General features: G+C 40.5%; 1 protein-coding gene and 1 long non-coding RNA gene across 2 annotated transcripts; both read left to right on the forward strand.

The window, feature by feature from the left end:
• The first annotated feature begins 4871 nt into the window (after nt 1-4871).
• LOC132639958 (uncharacterized) lies at nt 4872-5711 on the forward strand. Its single transcript, XM_060356334.1, has one exon. The coding sequence runs from the start codon at nt 4872-4874 to the stop codon at nt 5709-5711; it is 840 nt and encodes a 279-aa protein (XP_060212317.1).
• A 4111-nt stretch (nt 5712-9822) lies between these two features.
• LOC132642877 (uncharacterized) lies at nt 9823-11008 on the forward strand. Its single transcript, XR_009583360.1, has 3 exons — nt 9823-9992; nt 10516-10565; nt 10839-11008. It is a non-coding gene; the product is annotated as an uncharacterized LOC132642877 (long non-coding RNA).
• The last annotated feature ends 1168 nt before the right edge of the window (nt 11009-12176 follow it).

Below are 12176 nucleotides of genomic sequence, written 5' to 3' on the forward strand. Positions count from 1 at the left end.
TGATATTTCTGAATAAGCTTTTGTATGTTGTTCTGTCTATATCAGTCATGGTTTCGTTTTCTGTACTCATGCCTTACATACTCAGTACATATCCGTACTGACCCCCTGTTCTTCGGGGGCTGCGTTTCATGCCGCGCAGGTACCCACAAATGGTTAGACGAGATGAGCTGAAGATGGCCCAACGGATTGGCAGGCTCCATTTCCTCCAGGAGTACTGCCGAGTCAGGGTATGTATGTTGTGATGTCTGATTAGTATTAGAGACTTTGCAGACAGCGTCGTGGGTAGTGATAGTCAGTCTGTAAGCGGCTCCATCAGCCGATATGCGATTTGGTGTGCTATATAATAAATTTTTGTATAATTACAGATTTGTTAAATTCTGGAAATAGTAAGCAGAAGATTTCGAAAGCACAACATGTATTTTGTTCGTAATTGACTTTCAAAATTCAAAAAAAAAAATTATGTATGGAATCAGAGTCTGAGGGTTCGCTCGACTCCGTATGTGGGGTCGGGTGCCCATCACACCCTAGTAAGATCAGGGTGTGACAGATAATAGGGATGAAAGGAGCGGGGTTCTCTTCGATTGCTCCCTTATAATCGATCTTCTTTGTTTTTGGCCCCATAGTGGTGTTCGGCTTTGTAGTAGGGTCTTTTGGTTGATCTATATACGCCGGTAATCCGGCCGCCGGTGGTATCATTAGGTAAGAGAGTGAGTCTACGCGTTTGGCTTTTTACCGTTGTGGTTTGTTGTACGGAGAGAGTTTTTTTGTTATGAGTTCGCTTGGGGAATCGAAACTTAGCACATTCGGATACACATACTCATTATGAGAATGTGTTATATAATCATCTTTTTGGCAAATAAAAGGCCTAGGCTGGGATTGGGGGAATTGTCCGGAATGATCAGGGTGACATGATCATAGCTTTCTCAGTTACTATACAGTGCAACAACAACAATATAGCTGAGGTTTGGGCTGCTGAGTTTGGAATGAAATTATGGTGTGGTCTTCAAGGGCACACTAATTTCACTTTAGAACTCGACTCATTGATTATAGTGGATATGCTGAACAAGAAGGACAACAACTACTTGAAGCTGAAACAGGCCAATGAAGGATGCTTTTGATGTTCAGGCATCTCATTACTATAGGGAAGGGAATCAGGTTGCGGACTATCTTTCCAAACTGGCCTCATCCTCTCCTCATAACATAGTCTATCACTTTTTTGATCAGCTACCAGGACAGGCTAAAGGACCATTTCAACTCGATAAATGGCAGATGCCTAGTAGTAGAACAAGATTTGATAAAGCCAACTTCTATGTTAGTTAGTTGGTTGCACATAGTTTCTACCAGAAGACCCTAAATTTTTTTGATGCCTTCTGATTTTAAAGTGATAGTATCACCTTTGTGGGTTAATCTTTGTGTTGCATCTGGGTCAGGACAAGCCCCCCTCTGCTCCTTTTTGCTAATACAACACCACCCAGACTTTAATCTAGGTAATTGAATTAAAAAAAGGCCATTATTGAGTGAAACTATTAGTGAAAACATAAAAGAAAGGACACAAGATTTAACGTGTTTAGGATAAAATTTTTCCTACGTTCACCAGAGAAAAGTTGTCTTTATATTATTAACAAAACAAGGGGATATTTCCCAATTACACCTAAGAGAATTGCTCTCAACTCTCTACTTCGAGGACGAATGATCCTGAGAGGGGGATAATGTAACACTCCGTGAATTTGGGTTAGGTGTGAATATGTTAAATGAGAAGTAATGTGAAATTTTAGGCATGTGAAGTCCCACTAAAATAAGTTTGAGTGGAAATAGTTGCTTTAAGATCAAGTCGAATAGTGAGGTGCATAAGATTCGATTGAATCGACTAAGTTAATAGTAGGTCTGACTTCCAGCTAGTATACGTGCAAATCCGTTGGAATTTAAGAAAACATGAAAGTTGTAGAACTTTGAAATACCTTTCTAACGATATATGATGGAGCCCAAGAAGAGCTTTGTGGTAGAAGTTATGCTCATTTTACCAAACGTTGTCGACGCAGTCGAAAATCAAAAAAAATTGACTAAGTGTGAAATGGTTCGGGGAGCTGCTGAGCGAGCTCCAAAGTGAGACATGAGCTCGTCATAGGCCTCGCTCAGCGAGGTATGAGGTCCAAAATGTCCAGGCCTATAGATACGACCCTTGGACAATTTTATGTCATTTTTCACATTCCAGACTTCGTTCTAAACCGTATTTTGGAGAGAAAATAACCCTAAGGTCTCCCCAAACCTCTAAGGTAAGTTATTGATCGATTCCTATCATTACTACATCAAATTAACACTAGTTCATCCTTCAAACCCATAGACTCTTGAAAACCGAAGAAAGAGAAATTGAGAAGACTCTGGGAAATCTCTTAAAGGTATGATCTTTGATCCTTATTGATGTTATTTAAAGGATTTAGACTAGTGTAGGGTATTAGAACGATCAGAATTCATAGGCGATTCATGGGGGGTTTCAAGAATACGTTTTTGGGCATGAGCCTTAGATTTTCGATAAGGGTAGAAACTCTTAGAATTTTATTGAAGTCCTGAACTTTATCACTAATAATCATTGTAGAACGATTTGTTGAACTTAGAGGAATACTTTTGAGCGGGAATTAAGGTATGTCTACCTTTTCAAAAATGTTTTGATACACTATACTTTGAAACCATCGTTTGAAATATGTCTACTTTTAAGACTGTTTTTGAAAGCTTGATTGGTTTTGAGAATTCTCCTTTGATTGTTGTACACATTAAAACCATGGTTTGGTGATTGATCTTTGGTGAATTTATTTTTGAACTAAAGGCGATATTTTGAATAACGCCATGCACGTGTAAGGTCAAGCCCGCATCAAACCTTGTACGAATTATACTATTGTGTTGAACATGTTTTGCCCCATTATTGGAAGATTGAAATTATTTTCTAAGGATTGAAGTTTTAAACGTGTTTGAATGGGTTTTCTTGAACTTGAAATTGAATAAGTGATTTGAATAAGGTGTCTAAATTGGTTATGCCTTGAGAAGTGAATCCGGCTATAAGCCATGATTGATGATTCGGTTGATATACCATGACTTGTGTTTGTTTGTGCTTGGGCCTGTATGGGTAAGTTGTGCTAGTCCAGAGGATGATTAGCCATCATGGATCCTAACGTATCGTTTTTTAGCATTGCTGTGTCATTTTAGAGGACAATTGACCTCCTTGGGAAATTAACCCCGGAACATCTATTGATGTGGTGGTCCAGAGAACCATTAGCCTCCGTGGAAAATTAACCCCAGTGTATCTATTATAATTAAACCCAGTGTATCTATTGTTGTGCTAGTCTAGAGGACTATTAGCCTCCGAGGGATGGTAACCCTGGTGCATCGATTGATTGTTCGCCCACGAGTTGGCATTTGTTGAATCTTTGGTTGCCCATAAGTTGGCTTGTTGATGATTCTGGATTCGTAAGTGAACACTTAATATAGTAAAGGGTAAATGATCTAAGTTTTTTGTGTTCTTTGTTATTGGTTTCTTCCCAGATGACTTTTACTAAATTTACTGGTTTACTCTATCTTTGGATTTCAAACTGTTTTTTAAAGAACTTAAGGTAACGAGAATGACTTAAGTATTCAAAGTGATTATTTCTTCATCATTGACTTATACTGGATATTCATGAGATGTTATCATTTATTTTGAACTGTTTCTCAATATTGTTTTCAATTACACTCACGAATTATATATTTTGATATTAACTATTGCCCTTTAGACATTCGCTGAGCACCAGTACTCAGGCATATCATTGTTGTTTTTTTATAGTATGTTAGGTAACGAAGAAGAGCAGGTTCGTGATACTCCTACGGAATAGGAGAACTTGCTGCTTTCCAGACTTATTAGTGAGCCCACGTGTTTGTTCGTGGGACACCCCTCTATTTAAATTTATTGCTTTTAGTTTCCGAGTTGCGTCCTGAAGTTAGTTCATTCATTTATTTATCTTAAAAGCTCAACAGATAGTTGTCAGATTGTGGGTAGTTGTTGAAGTCTCGTTCGACTTATGGAGCCATTTGCCACATTTTATAATTGATTATTCATTTTGACTTTCGCTGATTTTTATAAGTATGAGTATGCTTTCAGTTATGACTGTTTTAAATAAATATTAAAAGACTACTGAAAGAGAATATATGTTTATTGATTTTATAAGGTGGTTTTGGTGTTGTTCATAGCATCGGATGCCTGTTGCGTCTAGGGTGGGTTTTGAGGTGTTACAGATGTATCATCGGGATACTTTCCGTCAATAGCATGGTGTTACATCGCGCACTTTTGTATGTTGGATTTGTCGTAAGTTAATCGACATAAGTTCAAGGACAAGATGATTTTTGAGGTTATAAGTAGTTATGTTATGTTTAACAAGTGATAAGGAAGTGTCATAAGAACTAAAGGTTAAATGAATCGAAGAAAATAAATTTTGTCAAAGTTTAGAGATGTTGAGCAAGTTATACGGACTGTATGGAATTTTGGTCATATTCAAGTATGCAAATCAAGAGCTTGGTGTATAAAAGGATGAGGTCCAGAAATAATTTAGGACTGAACAAGTGTGACGACGGTGATTGAGAATAATATTTGTGTTAGATTATGTAAATATTTAGTCAAATATATTTTGTAATCTTCTATTTTAGGTTAGCATATATTAGTCAAATTAGTTCCTAATTTTTAGCCTACATTTATGTTGTAAATGTTGTATATTAACCTATTTAAGGAATGAGAATGATCAGGGAAAATATTCTCTTACATGGTATCAGACTAGGTCTCTCCTAAAAACCCTAGCCTCCGACCCCTTTTTCGTTTTCCTCCTCTTCGGTCCTTCCTCCTCCTCTTCTCCATGGCTGACGCGACCAAGTTGCATCCTGCGACTACAGTCACCAATATCAAATCATGCATTCCTATTGTTCTTGACTATGAAGGAAGCCAATACAATAACTGGGCTACCCTCTTCAAGCTCCATTGCCGAGCAAACTTGGTGATCGACCACATACTACATCCAGCCTCCCCCACCGTCCCACCCCCGGCAACCGCAGCCGAGAAACTTGCTACTAAAGCTCTATGGGAACGGATAGATGACATTGTTCGGCAATGGATATATGGTACGATATCGAATGATCTTCTCAACACGATCATTCATCAAGAGGACACCGCAGCCGAGGCTTGGAATCGCCTTGTTCATCTCTTTCGGGACAACAAATCGGCTAGGGCTCTTGCTCTTGATGCAAAATTCACCAACACCAAATTGGTGAATTTTTTGAATGTGAAGGCATACTGCACCAGGCTGAAAGTTCTTGCTGACAATCTCGCCAATGTCGGACACAAAGTTTCCGACGAACGACTTGTGCTTCGTCTTCTGCGAGGGTTATCGGAAGAATATAAAACCTTTCGAACGATGATGCAGCACCGTACTCCTCTCCCATCTTTTGACGTTGTCCGGTCGATGCTCGAACTTGAGGAAGACAGCCATGGCGAGGAAGCCATTCACGACTCCGGGTCGAATGCTGCTCTCGTTTCCCAAAATATTAATCCTCATAATTTCTCTGGTAATGGGCAGCCCAACAATTCTGAAAATACCTTCAACAATCGAGGAAATTCTCACGACCGTGGAAAGAGGAACAACCGCGGTCGCAACGGCGGCAACCGCAACAACAACCGCGGTGGCCCCGGAAATGAGTAAAGAAGCGGCGGGGGCAGCCGGAATAATGCCCAGCCCAACCAGCCCGCCGCATTGCAGTAACAGCGCGCCACTACCCAGTCGTGGTATTTTCCACCGTGGGCTGCTTGGAGGCCACAGCCGTGGGCCACCCCACCGTTCCCGTACCCCACCGCAGGGTGGCAGTAGCCCCGCGGCTGGCAGCAGCCACGCCCAGCCCCGTCACAGCAGGGAGTTCTCGGTGCTCGTCCTCTACAGTCATTCTACTCGGCAGCCCCGTCATCACATGGTGGGTATGCGCCCACGGACATTGATCAAGATATGCACACAATGTCTTTGAATCCACCCGATGACAACAATTGGTACATGGATACCGGAGCCACATCTCACATGACCAACTCCCAAGGTACTCTCTCGTCTTACAATCAATTGAGCAAAAATAATGGCATTGTTGTTGGTAATGGTAACATGATTCCGATTCGTGGTTATGGTCATACATCCCTTCAAGTAAATCCCTCCTTAAACCTGAAAAATGTTTTACATGCACCTAAACTCATCAAAAACCTTATTTCCATTCGTAAATTTACTATCGATAATATGGTTTCTGTTGATTTTGATCCTTTTGGCTTTTCTGTGAAGGATTTACGGACCGGGAGCAAACTCATGAGATATGAGAGTTCAGGTGATCTTTATGCATTCTTCAAAAATTATCGAGCCATCTCGCCTCCGCACCATCTGCTTTTACCGTCATCTCTCATCACATTTGGCACTCCCGTTTAGGTCATCCCGGGGATGTAATTCTTAGTTCTTTACATAGTAGTAATTTTATTGAATGTAATAAGGCTCGAAACAATGTTTGTCATTCTTGCCCTTTGGTAAAATTAATTAAAATGCCTTTTTATGACTGTATTTCAACTACTACTATGCCCTTTGACATTGTTCACAGTGATTTATGGACTTCACCTGTTCTTAGCTCTTCTGGTCACAGATATTATGTTTTATTTCTTGACAATTATACTAATTTTCTTTGGACTTTTCCCATTAAAACAAAGTCCCAAGTTTATGATTGTTTTTTGTCTTTCGGGATTTTCATTCGCACTCAGTTTGAAAAAGAAATCAAAACTTTTCAATGTGACAACGGGCGTGAATTTGATAATGGTCCTTTTCATAAATTTTGTGAACAAAACGGGATGCTTTTCCGGTTTTCTTGCCCGCACACTTCACCCAAAATGGTAAGGCGGAACGGAAAATTAAATCCATAAATAATATTGTTCGTACACTCCTTGCCCATGCATCTATGCCCCCCTCCTATTGGCATCACGCCTTGGCCATGGCAACGTACCTACACAATATTCTCCCTTCTAAAATCTTAGCATATAAGACACCGACTCATATTTTTTATCAAAAGAATCCATCCTACTCTCATCTCCGAGTCTTTGGTTGTCTATGCTTTCCTTTTTTTCCGTCCACACAAATTCATAAGCTACAATCTAGGTCCACTCCGTGTGTTTTCCTGAGGTATCCTTCTCATCATCGGGGGTACAAATGCTATGATTTATCGAGCCGAAAATAATCATAGCTCGGCATGTGTAGTTTGATGAAAACTCCTTTCCATTTTCACAAATAAGTAGTCCATCTTCTACCTCATATGAGTTTTTGGGTGATGATAATTCCCCATTGAGAATACATTTGTTGCATGACCAGGCCGTTGCTCCGCCTCCTGCAACCCAGCACCCAAGCTCACCCATCTCCTCTCCTCCCTCGTCGCCTGTCCAGCCGCTGCCCGCCACCCCAGCTGCCCGCCAGCTCCTTCCCAATCCTTTCGCAGTCCAGCCAGCAGTCCCGCCACTGCCAGCCCCTCCGTCACCCTCACTGCTAGCCCCCCACTCGCTGCCAGCCCCCCACCACGGCAGCAGCCCCATCTCTGCCAGCCCCCCACCCGCTCCTCGCATGGCTACACGTAGTCAACATGGGATATTTAAGCCGAACTTGAAATACCGTAATCAAGCCTTAAGTGTCACCAACAATTCCATCTCCCCTATTCCCCGGAGTACAGTTGGTGCGCTTAATGACCCGAATTGGAAAAATGCTATGCAAGATGAATATAATGCTCTTATTGATAGTAAGACTTGGGAGTTGGTCCCTCGTCCTTCGAATGCTAATATTATTCGGTCTTTATGGATTTTTCAGCATAAAAGGAAATTTGATGGTTCTTTTGAGAGGCATAAAGCCCGTCTTGTAGGTGATGGCAGGTCTCAACGGGAAGGTGTTGATTGTGACGAGACTTTCAGTCCGGTGGTCTAGCCGGCAACTATCCGTGTGGTTCTTACTATTGCTATATCTCACTCTTGGCCCATTCACCAACTTGATGTAAAGAATGCTTTCTTACATAGCAATTTGAATGAGACCGTCTATATGTATCAGCCTCAGGGATTCCGGGATCCGGCTCGTCCTGATCATGTTTGTCTCTTGCGTAAGTCTCTTTATGGCTTGAAACATGCACCGCGGGCATGGTATCAGTGTTTTGCTGAATATGTGGCAACCATTGGTTTCTCGCATAGTACATCTGACAACTCTCTCTTCACTTATTGTCGTGGAAAGGATACTGCTTACATTTTGTTATATGTGGATGATATTATTCTAACTACATCTTCAAACTCTCTCAGACTAGGTATTATGTCCAAGTTAGCTACGGAATTTGCAATGAAAGACTTGGGTCCGTTGAGCTATTTTTTGGGGATTGTCGTCTCCCGGGACAACAATAGCCTATTCATGTCTCAAAGTTCTTATGCAGAGGATATTCTTGACAGGGCAGGCATGTCACAATGTAAGCCTTGCCCCACTCCAGTTGATACCAAAGGCAAACTCAGTGCTACTTCGAGCGCCCCGTATGAAGATCCTACGAAATATCGTCGTTTGGCAGGTGCTTTGTAATACTTGACATTTACTCGGCCAGACATATCATATGCGGTCCAACAGGTTTGCTTGTTTATGCATGATCCCAAAGTTAATCATATGGAAGCATTAAAACGCATTTTGCGATACATTCGAGGTACAATTGACTTTGGTACACACTTATACAAAACCTCTCTACAGTCACTACTATCATATATAGATGCTGATTGGGGAGGATGTCCAGACACTCGACGCTCCACAGCGGGTTATTGTGTATATTTTGGGGATAACTTGATTTCTTAGTCTTCCAAGCGCCAACCTAGTCTATCTAAGTCTAGTGCTAAAGCTGAGTACCGAGGGGTTGCTAATGTTTTCTCCGAAGCTTGTTGGATTCGTAATCTGTTGCTTGAACTCAATTGTCCTATCTGTAAAGCAACTTTGGTCTATTGTGATAATGTGAGTGCCATTTATTTGTCTGGAAATCCGGCACAACATCAACGTACCAAGCATATTGAAATGGACATTCACTTTGTTCGTGAAAAGGTTAGACGTGGAGAGGTTTGTGTCCTACATGTTCCGTCCCGTTATCAGATTGCCGACATCTTCACCAAAGGTCTTCCACGCGTACTATTTGATGATTTTTGGGACAGTCTAACCGTTCGTAAACCTCCCGCTTCGACTGCGGAGGTGTGTTAGATTATGTAAATATTTAGTCAAATATATTTTGTAATCTTCTATTTTTGGTTAGCATATATTAGTCAAATTAGTTCCTAATTTGTAGCCTACATTTATGTTGTAAATGTTGTATATTAACCTATTCAAGGAATGAGAATGATCAGGGAAAATATTCTCTTACAATTTGGTGTATGTATAAAGAGGCTAAGGACTAGAGTTCTACCACATGATTATGATAATGAGTATATGAAGTGTGTTAGAAGTGATCAATATTGAGTGAATTGAGATCAATAAATTAATTATATTTAGTTGGTTAAATGTTGGAATAAAGTGGGAGTTGGAGAAATTGAATATTGTATTAGTAGATAAAGGGATGCATGGGAAATGATCATTATAATAAGATAAATGGATAGGCTTCATTGTCACGACACATAAGAGACATCTACACGTGGGCCTTGGACAAAGAGACACCAACTTGGTCATTTATTATAATGTATAGGAATCTGATGGTTCTTTCTTGAATACAAACAATATTTTTCATCAAATTAGTGATTAAAGGTGTGGGTCTTACGGACTGAAAGTGGAGAAAACACTTGAGTCCTCTTCTATGTACATATTGAGTTCACAAAGGATAATAGTCTCTACGTGGAAGTACAAATATAAGAACGGCGTAGAGGTTATATCCATGCCCGTTTTGTTCAGATGATGGCAAATTGGAGATTTCTTCGAACTAAGGTAAGATTGAAGAAGTGTAGTTCTTGGCATATAAAGTAAGAATTCTCCTATTCTTGATATATTTAAATTCGTTCGGGTCATAGCTAAATTATGGGATGAGAAATATGGAGTTAATAGCGGGAAATCATATTTTGACGTTGTTGTTGTATCGACTGTTTGGTAATATTCTAAGTTGTGTTGTGGCTGTAAATTATTGGAGTAACTTGAGTATATTGTTATTGTTGTCATCGATATGTATTTTGAAGGAAAGACAATATTGGAGAAGTGTGTTTGATAATCGTATCCGGGCTTGTCGCTCGTCGTGAAATGTTTATGACTTGTTGTTACTACATGGTATCTCGTTATTGATGTATACTTGCTGGATTGTTCTGGTTGTTGTTGTTGTTGATATATGGAGTTGGGGGAAATGAGAAGAATGGGGGAGATGCTGCCCATTTTGTTTTAGGATAAGTTAAATTTTCGTTACACGATTAAGAGAATTGTTTGTATGATTAACGATAGTATCATTATTGTTATCATATAGGTCGAGGAGCAGATACGAGTTGAGTTCCTGAGCCGTTAAGCTAAGACCAGGTATGTTAAGGCTATTCCTTCTTTTCATTGGCATGATTCCTACTATTGAGCCACCTTTGACTATTCGCACAAGGATGTGCTATTCACAAAGATTGTACTTGGGTTACCATGACCTTATTGTAATACTCCTCTCTAGTTAAGAACGAGTATAAGAATAGTCGAGCTATATAAGATGATAGAATGAACGAAGGTATAACTAGTGTATATGTTGCTTATTGGCTGTTATGTTGCCTTCGAGTTATCATTATATGTATGTATACACCTGGCTTACAGGTCATGGAGTTGTTGCCGGACCGACGGGTCACGGAGTTGCGTATACCTGACCTACGGGTCATGGAGTTGGTTATACCTGGCCGATGAGTCATGGAGTTATCTATACCTGACCCTCGGGTCACGGAGTTATATCTATATAGATATGTTATCTTGCCTCAGATGAGAGCAACCCAGGTAGAGAACCTCCAGATCCTTTCTTGATATATCCAGAGTACAACTTGTTATTTCATTTCAGTTGTTATCTTGCCTTACATATTCAATACATTATTCGTACTAAAGTCCCTTTTGTCGGGGGCGTTGTATTCATGCCTGCAGGTTCTGATAGACAGCCAGATAGACCTCCTCAGTAGACGAGACGAGAGATCAGCTGACTGGTGAGCTCCATTATTTCTGGAGTTGCCAGGTCTACTCGGAGTCTTCTTTTGTGTATACATACATGATGGGTAGGTCGGGGCCCTATCCCGATCATGACACATTTACTACTCTTTAGAGGCTTGTAGACGAGTCCTATACAGTATGTTAGTGTTGTGACATTTCCGGTCCCTTATACTTATCTACTTTGAGACTGTTAGTTGGCGACCTTGTCGGTTTGCACAGTACGTATATATGTTGAGGCGTGTGTACCTTTCAGTTTTGACTATAAGTTCATAGATATTCAGAGTACGGCCTTGTTGGTATTTTCTGCTTGCAGATAGGCCTTGTCAGCCTAAGTTGGGGGTAACCTCTCCATAGTTACAGTTCATATGGTTCGCTCGGGCCGAGTAACCGGGTGCCGGCCACGCCCCTCCAGATTTGGGGTGTGACACATGAATTGAACCTTCCCTCAGCAGTAACGCCATCACGCCATCATCTGGATCTTCCAGATATTGAAGTTGTTGCGCCCACTGAATCTTTCGATTTCAAACTTCATGGAACTCATATTTGCTTGTTCTTTCTCCTAGGATCTTTAAAGATTCCTAATGCTCTAATATCAATTGTTAGCGGAAACGTAAAAGAAAGAACACAAGATTTAATGTGGTTTGGATCAAAATGATCCTACGCCTACCATAGAACAATTGCCTTTATACTATTAACAAAGGGAAGGGAGATTTCCCAATTACACTTAAGTGAATTGCTCTCTCAACTCTCTACTCACTACATGGTCATTCCTTTACAGATGACCAAACTTGGGCTCCAAACACAAAAATAGAAAAGGAAAAACAAATACAAAATTTGTCCTCCACTAATTTTACTTGCTCTCCAAGTTCACTTGCTCGCCAAGGTCACTTGCTAGCCAAGTATATTTGCACATGTGATTTACTACCACATTGTCCAAACCAAACTCTTCAGAAACTAATC

Source organism: Lycium barbarum, chromosome 5 (assembly GCF_019175385.1).
Source record: "Lycium barbarum isolate Lr01 chromosome 5, ASM1917538v2, whole genome shotgun sequence".
Taxonomy (NCBI): Eukaryota; Viridiplantae; Streptophyta; class Magnoliopsida; order Solanales; family Solanaceae; genus Lycium; species Lycium barbarum.

Excerpts from the sequence above, each read along its gene's own strand:
- LOC132639958 (XM_060356334.1), top strand. The coding sequence starts at position 4,872 with ATGGCTGACGCGACCAAGTTGCATCCTGCGACTACAGTCACCAATATC.